Source organism: Diabrotica undecimpunctata, chromosome 6, assembly GCF_040954645.1.
Source record: "Diabrotica undecimpunctata isolate CICGRU chromosome 6, icDiaUnde3, whole genome shotgun sequence".
Lineage (NCBI taxonomy): Eukaryota > Metazoa > Arthropoda > Insecta > Coleoptera > Chrysomelidae > Diabrotica > Diabrotica undecimpunctata.
In genome coordinates, this window is record NC_092808.1 from 75,514,132 (window position 1) to 75,537,022 (window position 22,891).

Consider the following 22,891-nt stretch of genomic DNA (forward strand, 5'->3'; position numbering starts at 1 on the left):
AAGCTGCCTCAAATTGTCGGGCAGTTGGAATATAGTTATAACCCCCTTTACCCCTTACAGCCCCAAAAAATAATTCTAAATGGTCTTGCGACAGTTTGTAAGAAAGTAAATATTTTAAATATTTTTTTTCTTTAACCAAAAGATTAAATAATCCTTTCAAACTTGCGATATTTGAAATGAAACCCAAAAAACCCACTTTTCTTTGTGAAGATATGATATTTATATCATTTAATTTTAAATCACATATATACCTCTCAGCCATTTTTAAATATTCAAAAGTTTATTTCTCATTATTAATATTTAAAGAATTTTTAAACGAGTATTTAGAATAATATGTCATACTATTAAATATATCAAACAAATTATTAAAAATCATGATAAATTCCGAAGTAGCTTCTGAATTTTTAAATTGATTAAAGTTTTTTTCTTTGTTGCAATATGTCAAAGCGTCTGCCACACTTTTACTTAGGGTTTGAACAGCTAAGTTTACCCTCATCTTTTCCTGTCCCCATCTCAAATGCAGATACCTCAATTTATTGGCAGAAGGTAATTTTTCATCATATTGCAAGTCATTTTTTAAATACTGCCATTCAATTTTTTCATTTTTTACGTTACTCACAACAAATGTACCCATACAATTACGAACCAACTTAATCATGTGGCACGCATCTAAAAATATAAAAACTTTCTCCTTAGTTATTGGATGTAGAAAAAAAGGCTCAATATTTGTTGCAGATATTTTAGCACCTAAAGCATTGGCCATTGATAAATTGTTGGTAGCACCATCAAAAGTTAATGAATAGACTTTTATGCCTGAATCATAAATAAAATTTAAACAAAGATTTATTAAGGATGCTTTTTCTAATCCACAAAAACTGTCAATTAAAAAATATGCAACTGGCACTTTAAAATTGTCATTTAAGGCTACTAACATAAACACCAGTGCCTCTTTTGCTTCTGGTACATTATCAGATTCTATATCTGTACCAAAATCTACATAGCCAGTAAATTTTTTTCCATCCCATTCCACTTGCTTACGAATAGACATTTCATCCAGCACTAAATTACACACAAATGTTTTATTTTGCTTCCCTGCTTCTTCAACTTTGTTTTTCAAAGCATTTAAAGCTTCTTTGGAAAATCCAGGTGCACCATCAACAGTTTGGTACCATTATGTTATGGTTGATGGGTGTGGTAATGAATTATTAAAAGCTCTTCTTACAAAATCATAGGCTTTTGCTGAATAAAAATTTAAAGTCAGTGCAGATGACCTTAATTCTGGAGAATATTTGGCACATTTGGCACTCTTTAAAAATCGTTGAAACAATGCTTTGGCTGATTCTGGTAAAGAGGCCTAAAACAAGAAAAAATAAAAAAATAATTATAAAAATAAAATATAATAATAATTTAATTTTATACAGAAATAAAACACTTCACATTTGTATGTAGGTATAAAACATTTAATTTAAAACTTTTTTAAAAAGTTTTGTATCAAAATTGACACAGGTGCATTACCGATCTCATTCAGATCATCCTCAGTGCCTGCTTTTGTAATTGAAAACACTAAAAAAATAGCTGTGACATCAATATATGGTTTTACATGTTTTAAAATTTAAATTCTAATGTGACCATATGTCGATGACATTGGATAAAGATTTAATACTTAAAGAGCAACATGTTTCTTTGCTCGACTTGAACATGTGATTCTTGTCAGTTAAAACAACAAATACCAACTGGCTGAGGTGACAGGAAATATAATTTAAGAAAAAGTATATCTTCACAGTGTTAGCTTCAATTACAAAAGAAGGCACTGAGGATGATCTGAACGAGATTGAAAACGTCACATTATGCACCTATGTAAATTTTGATGACACTTTTTAAAAATGTTTTAAATTAAATGTTTTATACCTACATACAAATGTGAAGTGTTTTGCTTCTGTATAAGTTTTTTAAACAATGGTATACAGCCAACTACTGGGAGTTTTCCATTAATTTTTTAATTTAATTTTGTTCTTTATGGAATATGTGAAAGAAAACTTACCAACAACACAGATTCAGCATTTTCTGTAACATACAGTTTTTCTTTTAATGATTTCACCAATGCGTTTAATGTTGTTGCTCGTTGTTTCCATCTTTTGGTAGATTTTCTTAGTGTGTCAATTTGTGTATTTTTTTTTGTTATATACATGTCTACTGATTCCATGTACCTTTTTCTTTTTCTTGAGCAGTCCAAGTCCGACATGGAAAAATCCCCCACATAATGCTTCCTAAAAATAAAATGATTAATGAAAGAAAAAATGCTTATTCAAGGATATAATAATGCAAACGAAAAATTAAATGAATTTTACCTCTTGTTAATTTTTTTAGCTACTAATTCTCTATCTGCAGCATGCCCTTCGATATTTTCCTTGCCCAAGAATTCATCAGTTTCTGAGGCAGACAAAGTTCGTTCACTGCTAGCAGTTTGTGTTGTTGAACTGCTGGATATTTGTCTGAAAAAATATTTAATACACTTTGAATGTAACACATTGCAAATATAAATTTGAATAAGCTTAAAATATGATTAACCTGTATACAGTTGGTTTAGAATTATTACATACCTTCCAGTAAGAAATTCTCTAATTTCGAAATTTAAATTGTGGCTGTCTGATGGACTAGGACAAGCTTTAGTTCCTACCATCTCTTTAACATCTTTAGAAGACCTGTATGCAAAGAGAAAACAATATAGAAGAAACAATAAACAGAAAATTTATATAAATATTAAATACCAATGTAAAAATTTAATAAAAGTATCACCCACCTTATAGCTAATGGTTTTGTATTTTCTTTTAGACGAACAAAGCCAGATTTCGTGATAAGATCATTTGGATCAAAATGATCACAACAAATACGTGACCATCTGGAAAGCTTGTTCTTATTTAATTGTAATATGTTTATCCAAATTTCTTTTTTTTTCCCCAAAAGGAAATCTATGAAAAAAAAATTAGTAAGAAAAATTCTATGCAATGATTTTAATAAAAAAAAAACAAAAAATTTAATGGAAATTGTTAGTATTCAGTATAATGCATAATAATTTATTTATTTATTAAATAAATAACAACTATAACGCCTCCACTGGCTATCACCACATAACCTAATATTTCTTCTTCTTCTTCTTATTCTTTTTTTGGGCTATGTTCTAGACAATTTACCCAGTTTACTTCGAGGGTAGACACTGCTTGTCTTGCTTCAGCAATCAGTGTCTACCTACACTTATATTCTTCCTTTGTTTGTTTTAGGTTATTCTACATGTATACTTGTGCTGGTTTTTTTTCTTCACAGGCTAAAATATTAGTAATACAACACAACAAAGGTATAAACTTTTCTCGCTCGGGGGTAGCGTCCAAGCTTTGCACACACCAGAAATGCTACCAATGGATAAGGTAGAAGCACCCAGGACTGAAAGAAGGAATATCATAGTTTATAATTTAATATTAAAGGTAGAAATAAAGTTGCATAAGGTGCTTATTGTATTTTCATTAATATTTGTGAGAATTGTACAAATATTTATGGGGGTGGGAAGTTTAGTTTTAGCTAATTCGGCATACAAGTCAAAGTGTGGGTTTTGATTTAAGTGACATTCTAATAAAATATGGTTTAAGCCTCCCACTTGGCCACATTCGCAATAAGGATCATCTTTGACTCCAATTCTAAATAGATGAAGAGGGGATGAGCAATGGCCCGTTCTCATACGGATGATTGTAGTTAAATGTCTCCTACTGATATATGCGAATTTATTGAACCATGGTAGTGTGTGGATTCGTTTATTAATTTTGGCATAGAATGAATTACTTGTGCCATATCTTTCGTACCATTCAGCTGCCCAATTAGACCAAATCTCTCTTTTCAAGTAGGGTGTAAAATTTGAAAACTCTAGCTTGATATTCATGGGAATATTCAGAGAACGACCTATATTGGCAAGTTGGTCGGCCTTGTAGTTTCCAGTGATACCAGTGTGTCCTGGGATCCATGCTAGTAAGATTTTGATATTATTGTTCCTTGCTAGGATAATTCCTCTTTTCGTTAAATACGATATATGTTCTGTGTCTTTAGAAAACCCTGTTTTTTTAATTTTTTGTAGTGCACTTTTGGAGTCAGAAAAGATAATGGCTTCTGTGATATTTTGTTCCAGTATAATTTGGACTGCATGATTGATCGCAGTAACCTCTGCTGTACATATTTGGGTATGATTGGGTAGTTTAGATGAAAATGAATAGTTTATATCTGGGGAAAAAACACCAAATCCCGCATTTCCCATTGTGTCCGTTGAGCCATCTGTAAAGAATTTTTTGTATGAATGGAATTTTTTGACTAATATTTATAAAACATACATATAAAAAATAATTTACTTGAAAAGTGATAACGTTTCGCTCTTCGAACTTCCGCGACCACAGACAAGACACTTAAATGGCATTTTACTAAAATAGTAGGTAAATGACTCTTAAAAATTTAAAATAAAATTTGCTTGTCACATAAAATATGTAAACACACAAAATGGCGAAAATATTTTCAAACACAAGATCATGGTACAATGAATACACAAGGTATGATACATAATGTTCCAAAATCGGTTCGCTTTCGCGCATGACGTAGTCAAGATCGCTTATTCCCGCAACATTTGAATGTAGTTGTATAGGAAAGACTTTTAATTTTAAGTTTTTTTATATAATTTGGCTAATTTAATTATAGTAATTATAAAGAGATGATAAAATTATGTTATTATAATATTTATCCTTTATAAAACATAGATATCCTTTATAAGACAAGTTTTAATTATCTTTTATTACACGTAGGTACAGGTTAATTAACTTATACTCCAGAGTTCGATATTTCAGATGTTTAAAAAGATACAGAAAAGTGGTAATGGAGGTACACAAAATTTGTACGTATATATACCTACTGAACTAAACACAAAATCAAAATAAATAATGACAAAGTCAACTTTATTTATATCGAATGAGCTAGCTGGCCATCGAATATGAGTGTAGTGAGGGCACACAATATTGCACAACATTTAAAATGACATTCTTGTAATATTCACACATAAAATTATCTTGGTATTGTTTATAATAATGATGACATTGTATATTTTAATAATGATAACATGATTTAACAAAGAAAAATATGTTATTTTGGAAGATGCTAAATTGATTTCCTCCGAAACAGTTCTTATTGCAAATTGCATAGCAGGCTGAGGCTAATTTCTTACTTAACAAATCGATATGAAAAAACCATTTAAGGTTTCATGACTAATAATTAATAAAAATAAAGATTTAGACTTACGTCGTTGACCTAGAAGTAGTAAGAAGCTGCTCAACATACTTTTTGGACTCTCTGTGTTCGCCTCCTTGTACGCGTTTCTTTTGGTTGGTTAAAAGGGTAGCCGATGTTGATTTAGGCAAATAAAGACTAGGTACTGCCTCAGGTTTGAGTTTTAGACCCTTTTTAGAAACGTAATTTAAAAGTTCCTGTTGTAGATTTCTCTGGTAATCTTCAGTTTTAAAATGTGTATAACAAATTCTTGCAGTATTACAATTAAAATTATCCTAGCTACAACAAGATACAATCCACAGTTTTCTGGTCACGATATCTTTAGGAAATGTATGAAACCTAAAGATTTTATCTTCATTGTCACTATTGCAACAAGCAATTGCACAGCGTACTTTGAAAAAGGTACAAAACCAGATATACAATGGCAAATAAAAACTTTGAGTTTTACAAAAAAATACTATACAGTATAAATAAATAGTAACTAAACACCATTTGTATAAAGACACATATATAAGCATATATCTAAATTATTTTTCTATTATAAAATAGATGACTCAGTCAGTATTGAGATATTTTATAATATATTTATTATCTCATAACTTGCAATTTGCAATAGTCACCATTGATAACCGATATTATTGTTGAACTTTTGTTTTTATACAAGCTTTCTGTCTTGCCGGTGTAAAGTCGTCTGAAGTCGATATTTATTGTGTTTTGCGTTTGAACTAATTCGTGTCTTATTTTCATATTATTATATTGTGTGATAAGTAAATTTTGCATATAATAATCGGTAGGTTATAGTAATGTGTATATTTTTTATTTTACTAAATTTCATTATAACTCATCTAAAATACCATATTGAATTGTAAAACAGATTTTTCTCTATTCTACTCTATTTTGTTTTTATTTCAGTAAAACTGCTTGGAAGTGAGTGACAGTGAATCAGAATAAGCAAATCTACTACTATTTACCTATTCACAGTATTTCCTCTGCAGAAAATTTTTAAATTTCAAGGGATTTGCATACAAAAAGAGTACTTATATTATTAGTATATGTATGAAAACAAAAATAAATATTTTGCCTGAATCTCTAGGAGAAGTAAAGGTTTTACGCTACTGAAAATATATTTTTTATTCAATTACAGTAAAACCTCCCTTAACCGAAACCTTTTTAACTGAAACATCGTTTAACCGAAACGGCTGACATTTTCAATAATAAGTAAATTTTTATCGCAAAACGTAACAATTCCATTAATTTCCCTCAGCGATTGTTGCCTATGTGTGTTGGGAAATCAAAAAAACCAAGAGCTCTAAAACATATTTCCGAAAAAGCACTTCCAGTTTTTTATAGAAGCCAAAAAAGCTCATAAATGTCGACCACTTTATTTTCAGAATGGTTCGAAAATGAATTCGTCCCAAGTGTAAAATCCTTTTTTAAATCAAAAAACCTTCCCGTAAATGAATTGTTGCTTATTGACAATGCACCAACTCACCCCCAAAATATACAAAATAGTGACAGTTGTCAGATTTTTGCCACCGAATGTCACGAGCTGCTGAGAATTCAGCCTTTAGACCAGGGGGTAATAGAGACATTCAAGAGACATTATAGTATTTTTTAATACCAATACTTTGACCAAGAATACTGTAAAACACAATGTTATTTTTAACCGAAATTTTTGTTATCCGAAACGGCCTCCCCCCCAATTATTTCAGTTAACAGAGGTTTTACTGTATAACCAAAACAAAACATTTAAAAAAAAATTAGATCACTTTTTAACCATAATTTCAAAATTAATGTGTACGTTAAGCTGTAATAATGGGTTCGAGGTGGTTCAGGCGATCTTAACTACGTCACACTCCTGGGCCAGCTGTCAAATGTCATGCGCAATATCATACCTTGTATATTCATTGTACCATGCACAAGATCAACTTCGTAATGCTTCGTAAGAAATCATGAACTTCGTGCAACTTCGTATCAAAACAATAAACAATAACAAAGGTATTTCATGTTGCGGACACTTTTTAAAGCGTTCACCGAGTCTATATATTATACGTCATTGATTTAAACATAAAAATTTTAAAAAAACGTCAGAAAATAAACTGTCTAGTAAGTCTGTGGGAGCTAAATTAATAGGGGTTTTGTTAAATAAGAAATTACAATGATGTGGAGATGAAAAGAATAAATTATATTAGCATTGTAATAGAATAAGTTTTATATCTGAACATTTTTTTTTATAAATTCCCAAATTAGATGTGATTAAAGTGATTATGAGAAATTAATGTGGATTGACAAATGTGTCAGAACGGGACAGTTTTATGGTTTAAAAAAAATAGAAGACGAAAAGAAAAAAAGAACGTTGGTTGCTGTTAGCAACGGATAATAGGTTTTTTGGGGAGGCCGACGAGGATTTTTCGACGAAGAGGAGCCCTGAAACTGTGGAATAGGTCGGGAGTGTTTTTTAACTCGTCTAATTAGAATTTTAGTTTTTCCACAGTTTCCACAGCAGAGATATCCAGAATTTGTTCCAGAGAGTAAGAGAAACAATTTGACTTATAAATTATTATTGGAGTACAGAAATGTCATTTAAATTGAAAAAATTAAAATTCATGAATTAACATAATTGCGATAGGCCTTAAAAAATGGAAAATATTAATGCTCATTAAATTAAAAATAGAATAGTACGTACCTTAACTTCCGAAGAGAGGATTGATATTCCAGTTTCACCGATTATTTTGCGATTAGTTAGTTTTCTTTAAATAAATCAGAACTGTTTTAAAGTGAGGTTGGATAATAATTTTGGGGATCATTTGAAATTTTGATTATATTTGAATGCAAGTTAAAAGTCAGCGGAATAAAGTGTTCATTTTCTTTTTCTTTATAGTTCATTTAAACACTTTATAAAGTTGCAATATTTATTTAGTTTTTAGGTACTTGTAGAGAGTCTACACATTTTGTAATAAATTTTTATTGTCACGACACTAAACCACATTAAGATTTATACGATTCCTATTTTTGTAAATTTTAAAGGCAACCCAAGTTGCAGACGAAGTTTATTGTTTATATTAAATTTGTTCAATATTAATAAATAACGTGCTTCATTTGGCTTAACTTATCAAAAGTCTAAAGTAAATTTTGGTTTAATTTCTTTTTGAACTCTACCAGGAGACTACAGAGTCGACGTCACACAGTGACAGATTGCTTAGAACACATAATTGAGCTAGCTGAGGTATATATTAAATTAAACAACGAACCACATATTTTAAAAATTACAACATTTATTATAAATAAAAATAAAATTAACAAAATACAACTTTTTCACTATATATATATGAAAGTAAAATATTGCATTTCATTTCAATCGGAACTCCACCATTGCTCTACACGTGTCTCGAGTTATTCAACTCATCATCAGGAACACTTGTGGAAGTACAACTGAAATTAAATGCAGTCTAGTATTTGGTTATTATAACCAAAATAACAGCCAGGTACGCTAGCAGCGACATCTATACGAAATAACAAGAAGTCCAGAGACCTCTCTCTGATAGCAATTTAGGTGAACCGCAAATTCAAAGCCTCTTGCTAGAGGCCTTTAACGACGCTAGAAGTATCCTTTTACTTCGACATGCATCTACGATTCACCTTTGAAAAATACTATCTTTTTCGCTCTTTACGTAGAGAAAGACGTTTAAATGAAAGTAAAAGATTGCATTTCATTTCAATCGGAACTCCACCATTGCTCTGCACGTGTTTCGAGTTATTCAACTCATCATCAGGAACACTTGTGGAAGTTCAACTGAAATGAAATGCAGTCTAGTATTTGGTTATTATAACCAAAATAACAGCCAGGTACGCTAGCAGCGACATCTATACGAAATAACAAGAAGTCCAGAGACCTCTCTCTGATAGCAATTTAGGTGAACCGCAAATTCAACTGGACTTCTTGTTATTTCGTATAGATGTCGCTGCTAGCGTACCTGGCTGTTATTTTGGTTATAATAACCAAATACTAGACTGAATTTCATTTCAGTTGAACTTCCACAAGTGTTCCTGATGATGAGTTGAATAACTCGAAACACGTGCAGAGCAATGGTGGAGTTCCGATTGAAATGAAATGCAATCTTTTACTTTCATTTAAACGTCTTTCTCTACGTAAAAAGCGAAAAAGATAGTATTTTTCAAAGGTGAATCGTAGATGCATGTCGAAGTAAAAGGATACTTCTAGCGTCGTTAAAGGCCTCTAGCAAGAGGCTTTGAATTTGCGGTTCACCTAAATTGCTATCAGAGAGAGGTCTCTGGACTTCTGGTTATTTCATATATATATATATATATATATATATATATATATATATATATATATATATATATATATATATATATATATATATATATATATATATATATATATATATATATATAATCTATATATATATATATATATATATATATATATATATATATATATATATATATATATATTATATATATATATATATATAATCTATATATATATATATATATATATATATATATATATATATATAGATTATATATATATATATATATATATATATATATATATATATATATATTATATATATATATATATATATATATATATATATATATATATATATATATATATATATATATATATATGAAATAACCAGAAGTCCAGAGACCTCTCTCTGATAGCAATTTAGGTGAACCGCAAATTCAAAGCCTCTTGCTAGAGGCCTTTAACGACGCTAGAAGTATCCTTTTACTTCGACATGCATCTACGATTCACCTTTGAAAAATACTATCTTTTTCGCTCTTTACGTAGAGAAAGACGTTTAAATGAAAGTAAAAGATTGCATTAGCGAGCCCCTAGACACTACTACACTCACTAGTCACTTCTAGTCCACTCACTAGTTCACTACTACGACTGGGACCAGGGGACGGTTCATTTATACCGTCGATGGTGACGTGGCCTAGGTAGGGGTTAGGGTGGGGATTGGCGCGAACATTTTCGACAGTGGGATTTTGATTCGAGGATGGAAGGGGCGATATTTTGTTTATGAGAGGTCTCCATGTAGAAGGTAACCGTATGGCGTCATCCCTTTTATTAAGGCAATTTGGTCTTTTTTCTATTTTTATGGCTTCTCGGATAAAAGTTTTATTTTGGGGTTGCAGTCATTAATAGGGCAGGAAAGTGAAACTCTTTGTTCTTTATCTAGCTTTCGCAAAATTTATTTGCTTCTTCAGGATATGTTAAAATATGGTATCAGTAAATACAATGAAATTAAAATTAAATAACATTGTATAAAACTAGTATAAAAACTTACAACATGAGGTTAATCCATTAAATTTTCAAATTTACAAAACATTAAAACTTAACTTATTAAAATTATCTAGTTATGTAAGTACAATATTTTAATTTTATTTAATTTTGTACAAATTCATTATGACATTGATTATGTTGATGTTTGATTTATGTCAGAAAGACACTCGTTTCTGTTTATTATATTTTTTGTTGTTGATAACTAGCTCTTTATTGTTATTATGGTTACGTACAAAGTGGTTACGTACATAATAACAATCAAGAGCTAGTTATCAACAACAAAAAATATAATAAACAGAAACGAGTGTCTTTCTGACATAAATCAAACAAAAACATAATCAACGTCATAATGAATTTGTACAAAATTAAATAAAATTAAAATATTGTACTTACATAACTAGATAATTTTAATAAGTTAAGTTTTAATGTTTTGTAAATTTGAAAATTTAATGGATTAACCTCATGTTGTAAGTTTTTATACTAGTTTTATACAATGCTATTTAATTTTAATTTCATTGTATTTACTGATACCATATTTTAGCATATCCTGAAGAAGCAAATAAATTTTGCGAAAGCTAGATAAAGAACAAAGAGTTTCACTTTCCTGCCCTATTAATGACTGCAACCCCAAAATAAAACTTTATTTTTATATATATATATATATATATATACATATATATATATATATATATATATATGTATATATATATATATATATATATATATATATATATATATATATATATATATATATTTTTTTAGTGGATTTTCTTGGGCTTAGGTTCATAAAAAAATTTGATTTGATACTAAGGCATTTTTATATATTTTTTCGACGTTTCGGCAGGAAATCCATGCCTTTTTCAAGAAGTAATATTGACTAAAAAACATTTTATGATAGACATAATACGATTTAAAAGTTAAACTTTTGACTTACCAAGCATGTAAAAATTTGTTACTAACAAGTAGACGTCACAATTAAAATAATATTAAAAACATAGGACATACCCACTAAGTCACTACATGTAAAATATATTTTAGATCTAATGTGTTGTTTATTGAAGTTAGTTTATCGTTTAAACAACCAGTTATTTTAACATCATAGGCGTTCTGAGATTGTCTTTTTATGTGTTTTTAAATTAAGTTAAAATATATTTTGTTCAAATTTTTGACATCTTTTTTATCATTTATTGCATTATTTTTTTTTATTTGTATAGACTCTAGAAGCTCTCTCTTTTTCCTGTTGGGTTCACTTTTTAGGATCTTGGTTTTCTCAAAATCAAATTTATGTTTTTTTTCGTTTTCATGTTTTGTGAGGGCGGTTGAGTTTTTTTTGTCATATTTGTGGGAACGTATTCTTGAGTTAAGTAGCTGACTGGTTTGTCCAATATAAACTCCATCACAATTCGAGCAGGGAATTTCATATACAACATGCGATCTTTTTAATAGAGGGGTTTTTGTTTTTAATCTTGTAAAATTCTTTTTCAAAAGATTGTGCCCTTTATGAGCAACCATAATATTATGCTTGGACAGAAGATTTGCAATTTGTTCTGATAATCCTTTTACATAGGGAAGAGACATATAGTTTTTCTTTACCGTGTTGATTTCATTGTTATTATTGTTATTGTAAAATTTATGCAGTCGCGATTTGAAAGTGTTGTCGATAAGGTGGTGTGGGTATGAATTAAGTGTTAGTGCTGTTTTTGCTTTTTTAATGGCCTGAGGTCTATTAATAGGATCGGATAATCTAATAGCTCTATCGGCGAGTCCGATAACTACTGATTTCTTTTGAGACAGGGGATGATGGGAAAAAATGTGCTACATCTCACCTAACACTGCTAATTCGCTCAAGATTCATAATGCTGTAATTCCAAAAATATACGGTCTACCCAAAACACATAAAGAGGGTGTGCCGATGCGACCAATTGTTTCATGCATTCAGTCTCCTTTTGAAAACCTTTCAAAATATTTGAAGAACATTATTTCCAACATAATAAATAAAAATCCACACTATTTACAAGACGCTTATCACCTGAAATTAAAACTCAAAAATATACATTTACCTCCAAATTATAAATTAGTTTCTCTCGATGTGGTATCTTTATACACCAATATTCCAATAGCTTTAGCGAAAGACATTATTAAAAAAAAGTGGAACGAAATCAAAGCGTTCACAGACATCCCTCTAGAAGAATTTCTGCTAGCAGTCGAAACAACATTAAAGTCAACCTATTTCCTATATAAAAACAAAATCTTCCAACAAACAGATGGATGTGCTATGGGTGCTAGCATATCCAGTGCCATCGCTCAATTAGTTTTAGAGCATCTAGAGGAAATTGTTTTAAATAAAATAGATTTTGATATACCTTTTTCTATCGCTATATAGATGACTGCTTGAGCGCAGCACCAGAGGATAAAATGGATATTTTACTAAATGAATTCAATAACTTTCACCAAAAACTAAAATTTACATTAGAAATTGAAAAAAATCATCAAATTAATTTTCTGGACCTGACCTTACATAGAGAAAACAGCACTATAACTACTTCATGGTACACCAAAAAAACCTGGTCATCGAGATATCTGAATTTCAACTCTCATCATCCCCTGTCTCAAAAGAAATCAGTAGTTATCGGACTCGCCGATAGAGCTATTAGATTATCCGATCCTATTAATAGACCTCAGGCCATTAAAAAAGCAAAAACAGCACTAACACTTAATTCATACCCACACCACCTTATCGACAACACTTTCAAATCGCGACTGCATAAATTTTACAATAACAATAATAACAATGAAACCAACACGGTAAAGAAAAACTATATGTCTCTTCCCTATGTAAAAGGATTATCAGAACAAATTGCAAATCTTCTGTCCAAACATAATATTATGGTTGCTCATAAAGGGCACAATCTTTTGAAAAAGAATTTTACAAGATTAAAACCAAAAACCCCTCTATTAAAAAGATCGCATGTTGTATATGAAATTCCCTGCTCGAATTGTGATGGAGTTTATATTGGACAAACCAGTCAGCTACTTAACTCAAGAATACGTTCCCACAAATATGACAAAAAAAACTCAACCGCCCTCACAAAACATGAAAACGAAAAAAAACATAAATTTGATTTTGAGAAAACCAAGATCCTAAAAAGTGAACCCAACAGGAAAAAGAGAGAGCTTCTAGAGTCTATATAAATAAAAAAAATAATAATGCAATAAATGATAAAAAAGATGTCAAAAATTTGAACAAAATATATTTTAACTTAATTTAAAAACACATAAAAAGACAATCTCAGAACGCCTATGATGTTAAAATAACTGGTTGTTTAAACGATAAACTAACTTTAATAAACAACACATTAGATCTAAAATATATTTTACATGTAGTGACTTAGTGGGTATGTCCTATGTTTTTAATATTATTTTAATTGTGACGTCTACTTGTTAGTAACAAATTTTTACATGCTTGGTAAGTCAAAAGTTTAACTTTTAAATCGTATTATGTCTATCTAAAAATGTTTTTTAGTCAATATTACTTCTTGAAAAAGGCATGGATTTCCTGCCGAAACGTCGAAAAAATATATAAAAATGCCTTAGTATCAAATCAAATTTTTTTATGAACCTAAGCCCAAGAAAATCCACTAAAAAAATATATATTAAGGTTCAAGAACTAAACTCAAACTATATATATATATATATATATATATATATATATATATATATATATATATATATATATATATATATATATATATATATATATATATATATATATACATACCGATACCTATACCTATATATGTACACATAAAATTAGTCATTTTGTAATACGTTAAAATAGTTTTTTAAAAAATATTTGTTTCTTGCATTTGAAATGTAAAATAACTATTAGTCTGTCTATTGTTAATACAGGTATTGGTTTTACCCAGTATAAAGTTATCTTTGTTAACATATCTGTAATATAATCGATAATATTCGTGGAATTGTTTATTGTTTTTGAAGTACATTTAGGTTGTGTTTGAACGTAAGATTAACGAAAAAGGTTGTTTGAAAGAAATCGGGAATTTGAAGTTCCTAGAAAATGTTACTCTTACTTACTACTTACTAAAAAAGTACTTACGACTGGAAAATTTGAAGACGTTGAAATGAAGAAAGAGGCATATTTGTTTTGACCAGTGAAAAGGAAATAAAGTTTTTGATGGAAGGCGGTGTTAAGCCAAGAGAGTTTTTGGAATGAAAGAAAACGACAGTGAGTGTAGAGACAGTGTAACGAGTTGATTTCCAATATCTAAAAGGAGCAGTTTGTGTTTAAAAAAAAAGTAAAAAAAGTGTCGTTCTTTGTTATCCATAAGCCTTGTAGGCATCCGTAAAAGTACCAAGTACAAAGTAATACTTTTTGAAAAGTAAACATTAAGTTCAGTGATAAGTGGTAGAAGTTGTAAGTACTCACATAATAGTATCCGACCTCGTAAATAAAAATTGTTCCAAGGTATTCAAATATACCTCTATATTTCTTTTTAACAATATTCTCCGTTGCGAGAACTTCTGTTTCATCGACGCATAAAGACTCCAGAGTATTTTGACAGGAACTTTTAGATAAACAATTTCGTAATATTTTTAAATTATTTCTTGCAACCATAATTCATTATTGTATCTATACTGGGTATCTTTCTATTTTAAAATAACTTGCGGTATTTTTTTTCTTTTCTATATTTAATTAGTTACTCTTTTCGTAGATTGTTTTTTGCAATTATTTATGCTGTGAAAAAAGATGGCAACGTGTGATACAACCATGTAACGACTGAGTTAAATAAATTAAATCCACAAGTGATTGCCTATATAAATAAAATTGGTGAATTTATAAACAGCAAGAGCGACAGTAAATCTTATGATTTGGTAGATAACATAACCTGTTCTCACTGTGACACATTATCAGACAGGATCATTACCAATAAAATGGAACTTGACGCTGTAAGTAAACTCACATATCATCTAGAAGAAAGGTGCCAAGAACAAGAAGATCTAATTTTTCTCCTAAAATAATTAAAAGAGAATTCAGATTTACCAAAGTACCATCTACTACTACTATTACGAACTCCAAAACACATTATAAGACCAATTTAAATAGTGCCGAAAAAAAAAGAAAGAAGAACACAAACAAAGCTTTATGGGCAGAGCAGCAAAAAGTGAACCAGTAATTACTCAGAAAAAGCCTGACATAAATAAACAAGAGAATTCCAAAACTTTCGAAAGTACTGCTTTTTGAACAAAACATATTAAAACAGGACGAAAAACCGACTAACGATGTAATACATATAAATGAGGCGGAAAATGATCAAAAATGGAAATTTATTAGGCCTAGGCGACATCAGTTTAATGGACGAAGAAAAATTATAGTAGGTAGCAATAGAGGTAGCGATGAGGTTAAGAGTGTTCCAAAAATTTCAACTCTACATGTTACAAGAATTAATAAAGAAACTACAACTGACTCTCTAACCGAGTTAATTAAAGTGAATTTTCGTGAAGCAACATGTGAAATGATTCAATCAAAACATCCAACAATTTACTCATCGTTCAAAGAAAATATATGTTCAGGGAACTTCAACAAGGCCATGAATCCCGAAGTTTGGCCTCACAGAGCTGTTGTAAGTCGTTTTTTTTTACCGCAAGAATAAACAGATAGAGAAAGCTTAGTTTTTGATCTAGATATGACATTATTAAATATCCCAAGTGTTAGTTAGAAAACTGGTTTTAAATTGGATAAGTTAGATGTATTCAATTCTCCAAATTTTGACACAGTTGGTAAAAATGCTTCAACTTTCAATCAAAAAAGTTTTGGCTTACTTCATCAAAATATACAATGTATATTAACAAGCATTGAAAAACTAGAGTTCTTCTTGCAGTGCAAAGGTCTACATAATATATGTGTCTGTTTAACTTCAATCCATGTGAAAGAGGGTGTGGTTTGAAAGGAACGTTCTAATATATGTTCTCAATCTGAGAAATATAATTTTGAAGTGAGTGCTGTTAAAATAGACTATTGCCTTTTTAATTGTATAGTGTTGTGTATTTATCTGCCTGGACGTGGCTCTATTGATGTTTTTATGTAAAAACTGGATCTAATACTTGATGTACTAGTCTCCGAAGGTAAGGCTATAATATTAACAGGTGATTTTATTATAGATTTCAAATCAAATACACTAAGTAAGCAGAACTTGGTGAATGTTTTAGATTCTTATGGCTTAACCGTAACTGTGAATGATTATACAAGAGTAACTGCAACTAGTAAAACTCAAATTGATTATATTGCTACAAACATAAATCACCCACAAAAAACAATGGTTGTGGAAGGTTTTATCTCTGATCATCGTGCGCAATTGTTCCAATGTAGCATTAACACAGACAATGATGCCTATATATTCATCCGTTCATATAGTGAAAGGAACATAAATCGTTTTGTTCAAACCCTTGAGTCAACAAATTGGTCAGAGGTATTTAATACAATTTCTGCTGAGGATAAATCATTAGCTTTTTTAAATAATATCCAAAATTATTTTCATTCCCATTTTCCACTACTTAAATGTAAACCTAAAAAATGTACACGTTCGAATTGGTTTACGCAGGAACTGTACAATTCAAGGGATCAGCTAAATCTTTTAGAAACGATCTGTCAGCAAAATAGTAATCTTAGGCCAGTCCTTCATTTGGCAAAGGCAGAATATTCAATTAAATTAAAAGCAGCTAAAAGTAGTCACTTCATGAGACAGTTAAACGAATCATCAAATAAAATGAAATGTATTTGGCATTTAGTAAACTTAGCATTCGGAAAACAAAATAACTCAAAAGTACCTAGTGATGATAACAGTAACTTAGCAGACAAATTTAACCACCATTTTGTTGAAATGGCTCCAAAATTACTTGCCGCTTTGGATCCTACTAAAATAGGTGGGTTTACATCAGCATCAAAAAACCGTAATAGTAGTTGTTCTATGTTTTTATATCCACTAACCCACAGGAAATAACTAGTATAGTCGAAAGTTTTAAATCCAAACACAGTTGTGGTTTTGATCAGATTTCCCCAAGTTATTAAAATAATGCATTTCATGCTCTCGCAGATCCACTGACGGATACTTGTAATGCCTCTTTTCAACAAGGAATATTTCCAAGTATGTTTAAACTATCTATTGTAATCCCTTTATTCAAAAGTGGTGATACAGATGACCTTAACAACTATCGTCCCATAAGTCTCTTATCTGTGTTTTCAAAGATAATTGAAACTCTGGTTTATACTAGAATGAACGCATTCTTAAAAAAGCATAGTGTCTTGCATAATTTTCAACATGATTTTATATCTTCTAAGTCTACAACTACACCTCTTGCAAATTTCGTCAGCTTAGTATTGGATGCTTTGGGCAGACGAGAGAAGGCATGTGGTTTATTTCTCGACTTGTCCAAGGCTTTTAACACTTTGGATCATAACTCCGCCAAAGCCGGTCCCAAGCCCGGTTGAGAAAGGAGGAGGGTGAAACGACTGACTTTAGATCTTGGGGTACTCACTGATGCCGATATGTGGGTATCACAAATACCAAGAAACGTCTCAAAGTATAGAACAACTAACACATAGTCAGCATATCCTATCTCAGAATGAGAAGGGTGAGGGCGAGTCTCCAGCGCCCAAAAACTGGGGCCACTCGGCTAAGGGTAGAAGGCCCCTACAGAAATCTTCCCGGTCCACCAGGATTGGAGGTTGTGGCGATGGGCCTGCTCCCCATCACACGGAAAAAAAACTGTATTGCAAAAAATCCTAGAAAGAAAACGCCAGACGGTCTTAACGGAAAACGACCCAGCTTACGAAAAAGGTTAATGAGTTTTGGAACATGAAATGTGCAAGGTATTCGGACTAAGCTTGATGAGGTGTTGAAAGAAATTAAGAGATTTCAATTAGATGTAACAGTCCTTACAGAAACAAAAAAGAAAGGTAAAGGGACAGACGAGTTTAAAGATTTTGTTCATTTCTATAATGAAGTAGGAAAAGACAGTTTCTGCGATCATCTGAATTTAAAGATAATGAATGGATATTATCAGCACAAGGATATTCATAAATTCACGTGGATTCAGCTAACGAGGAATTTGAAATCAATAACCGATTACTGTATATGCAAAGAAAACTCCACAATAAAGGTTAATAACGTTAGAGTCCATCGAGGAGCAGAATGTGGATCTGATCACCATTTGCTTAAGGCGTCACTACTATTTATATTTAAAGGAAGCCAACGACAAAATGAAAACGAAAGTTCAATGATACTGCAAGACATTTCAACAAAGAGATATAATCTACAAGGTTTTGAAAATGAGTCTACCCAGTTTCTGTATCGAATGAGGTTGAATCTGAAATTGCACGATGTTTGTTACTCCTCACCAATTAATACGTACAACGAAATTATGAAAGCTCTTGACGAAGCTGCAATGGAAGCTATTGGAGAAGTTGATAGCATAAAAAATAGAAATGAATGGTGGAATATAGAAATAGAAGATCTTGTGGGGAAGAAGAAGAATATGTATAACAAATGGCTAGCAACAAAGGACCCTTACTATCGACAACAGTACAACAGCTTAAACAAAGAAGTAAAAAAAGAGGTAAATAAAGACAAAAATGAGATGTGGAATAAAGCCTGCGATAACGTAGAAAATTTTATGGGTACAGCAAGAAGTAAAGAAGCCTGGAAAACAATTAGAGGTAGTAGAACAGATAGAAAAGAATGCAGTAGGTTAACTCTAATAGCCCCAGAATTATGGGTGGAATATTATGAACAAATGCTGACAGAAGATCGAACAGAATTCCAAGATATTGGCTACCAAAAATATTATATTTCCTACCGCGAAGAAACTGAAATAACACCAGAAGAAATTAAAAAACACGCCAACGCTATGAAAAATGGAAAGGCTCCAGGACCGGGGGGAGTACCCATTGAACTGATTAAATATGGCCCTGACAAACTATTTCAGCTATTGGCTTATACTTTTAATTTAATCTTAAGAGGAGAAGAGAAAGAGAGAGTTTCCCCAGAATGGAAAACTGCATATATCAGCAATCTATACAAAAATAAAGGCGACAGAAAAGATTGTAAGAACTACCGAGGGCTTAGTGTAACTAACTCAATCTGTAGAGTCTACGGGAAGATAATTAAAAGCCGAATTGAAGATTGCTGGGAAGACGTTGAAGATCAGAGTGGCTTTCGTACTGGTCGTTCTTGTATAGACAATGTGTTCTGCCTAAAACAAACAATAGAAAAGCATTTGGAACATAATATGGAGACACACATGGTATTTATTAATCTTTAAAAAGCGTATGACAGTGTCCCATTAGCCAAGCTATGGCAGATGCTAGAAGACAAGAATATTCCACCGATTTACATTAATGCTGTAAGGGAGTTGTACGATGATATGACGAGTGTAATAAAGATTGGACAAAAAGTGACAAAAAAGATAAAAGTGACCAAAGGACTTCGCCAAGGCTGCTGCATTGCACCTACACTCTTTAAGATTTATTTGGAGGGGGTTTTGGATATTTGGAAAAGAAAATGTGAACCTATGGGTGTTAAAATTGGAGACCATACACTGCACAGCTTACATTTTGCTGATGACCAAGTAATACTTGCAGAAGATCAAGATGATATCCACTACATGTTACGAAAAATAGATGAAGAATATACTAAATAGGGCTTATCAATTAATCCATCAAAAACAGAGTACGTAGTAGTGGGAGGTGAAGGAAAGCACTTAGAACTAGGAAGCAAACAAATTTAAAATACTGATAATATCTAAGATAAAATCGTAAATTTTGCTAAATTGACTTTTGACTGAGCTATTTTGCATCTCAGAGTTTTCTTTGGTTCTTTCCTTTTTTGAAATATCATTATTAATTGAATATTTACGATCAAACTGCAATTACTAATTCAGTTTTGTTTTGTTTTGAGTTGTTTTTTCTAAACCTATTTACTAAATACTATTTTCTTTCGATTGCTTATGTTATAATTTACATTTTTAATTTCCCGCTTAATTTCAAGTTGGTAATACAGTTGGCAGTACTAAAAATTCACTAACAGTATTCTGTTAGACGTTATTTTCAAAGTTGTTTTTTGTATTTTCTCCAAACTATTTAAACAATAATTATCCACTCACTTTCTCTTTCTGCTCGTGAAATGTGACTGAAATCAAGCCTGCAACGACGACTGTTTTCAACATGTCGTCCTACATTTTGTTTTTAACTTTTAACGTTTTTAGTAATTTTTAAAGTGTTTTTTAACAGTAACATTTTTAAGTTTAGTTGCAACCTCAGTTTTATCATGTTATTTAACGTTGTTGTTTATGCCACGAATCTTACATTCGGGTAAGTTTTTTATAGTTTTTTACAGCCTTTTTGGCACCATTCAGTTTGTTACTTCATAGTAATTTTCTTTGTAGACCTTGATAAAGGTGGCAAAAAACCACCGAAAGCTTGGATTCAGAATAAATAGTACGCCTTAGCAAAGCTCTATTTTTTATTGACTACCACACCCAAAAAGAAAAAAGTATTTACATATATATATATATATATATATATATATATATATATATATATATATATATATATATATATATCTATATATATATATATATATATATATATATATATATATATATATATATATATATATATATATCTTAGATTGCAATAAATCAGAACTTTGTTGGTCTTCAGTGGAGAACAATCTAAATGAAGCCAAATGTTCGTTTAAAATTTTTTAAATATTCATATCTACGAATATGAACATTATTTTCTGCAAAGTTTGTGTGTTTTTTGTTTTTGTTTTTTGTTTTTTCTTTTTTGGTTAAGTTCGTTTCAAATAAGGAGTAAAGTGTACAGTAGATATGATAACATCGATAACATACTACATATTGAGTTGTAAGTTATGAACTATATCTGTATTTCTTATAAACTCAATGTCATTTGTTATATTTTAGAGAACTGATGAAGCTTTAGAAATATAAAGCGAAACGTCTTCAATAAACTTATGAAGTAGTTGACTTCTTTTTTTATTTGCCAACCTGAATGACCGATTAAACTTCTGAATTCACTAGTTGAATACTTTAGAAATATATATATATATATATATATATATATATATATATATATATATATATATATATATATATATATATATATATATATAAAACTTGAGGGGATTGGTATTCGTGGTGTAGTTCTAAAATGGTTTACTTCCTACCTAGAGAATAGAAGACAAAAAGTAAAGATAACATCTAATGAACTTGTAAACGAATCAAACACATTGGATATCTATTATGGTATCCCTCAGGGTAGTGTATTGGGTCCTATACGTTTTATAGTATTTATTAATGATATAGCTTTGGTAACTAATTCACTGACTGGGATTAACATCATCAGTTATGCGGATGATACTAACATTCTAGTCACAGGAACGTCTGATCAAAATTTGCAAAATAAAACTACAAAGATACTATCCACCATCAACAGTTATTTATTATCTAACAAATTAGTTTTGAATGAAGAGAAATCAAAGTATATGATTTTCACGTCAAATAATTTATTAAACCATCCAGTCACTATAGAAGCAGCAATAGATAAAACTTCTACTACTTCTAGACAGTAATTGTAAATGGTCAAACCACATTTCTAATTTGAAATATAGATTAGTAGCGCATGTTATGCATTGAGAATTCTTTCACGTCTCTTTCATACATCAATATTAAAAACAGTATGCTTTGCCCATTTTTACTCAATAGCCAAATATGGCATTGAAGTCTGGGGTTGTACCTCTGAATTAATGCAGATACTCGTACTTCAGGAAAGAGCTATTAGGATACTGTATAAAATGAAATTTAGAGATTCTTGTAGAGGCATCTTTAGACAAAACAATATTCTTACAATTCCTGGTCTGCATATATTTTCGTGTATAATGTATTTACATAGCAAAATTTATGAATTTAATAAATTTTAATTTAACCATGTTTATTCAACAAGATTCAGAATCAATCACTTTATGCTTTCACAACATCGTTGTGTTTTGTTGGAAGGTAGCACATATTATGCAGCCATAAGTTTCTTTAACAAATTACCAATAGATATACGAATGAATTTACATCAGCCAAACTTTCGGAGGTGTGTACATCAATACATTTGTGAACTAGAGCCATATTCTAAAAATAACTTTTAAGTCTGTTTTATAGTGTTTATTAATTTAT

At 30.5% G+C, this 22,891-nt stretch overlaps 1 protein-coding gene across 1 annotated transcript; it reads right to left on the reverse strand.

Annotated features, from left to right (window-relative positions):
- Positions 1-327: 327 nt before the first annotated feature.
- LOC140442690 (uncharacterized) lies at positions 328-3,111 on the reverse strand. Its single transcript, XM_072533678.1, has 5 exons — positions 2,801-3,111; positions 2,601-2,702; positions 2,349-2,492; positions 2,042-2,267; positions 328-1,354 (listed from the first exon to the last, which is right to left on the reverse strand). Exons 2-5 carry the CDS (start codon positions 2,678-2,680, stop codon positions 1,172-1,174), a joined length of 633 nt encoding a protein of 210 aa, XP_072389779.1. The 5' UTR covers positions 2,681-2,702; positions 2,801-3,111; the 3' UTR covers positions 328-1,171.
- Positions 3,112-22,891: the final 19,780 nt, after the last annotated feature.

Excerpts from the sequence above, each read along its gene's own strand:
- LOC140442690 (XM_072533678.1), bottom strand. The coding sequence starts at position 2,680 with ATGGTAGGAACTAAAGCTTGTCCTAGTCCATCAGACAGCCACAATTTA. Across the intron at positions 2,493-2,600 it reads AGAGAATTTCTTACTGGAAG|ACAAATATCCAGCAGTTCAA; the intron begins GTATGTAATAAT and ends ATATTTTTTCAG. Across the intron at positions 1,355-2,041 it reads ATGCTGAATCTGTGTTGTTG|GCCTCTTTACCAGAATCAGC; the intron begins GTAAGTTTTCTT and ends TTCTTGTTTTAG.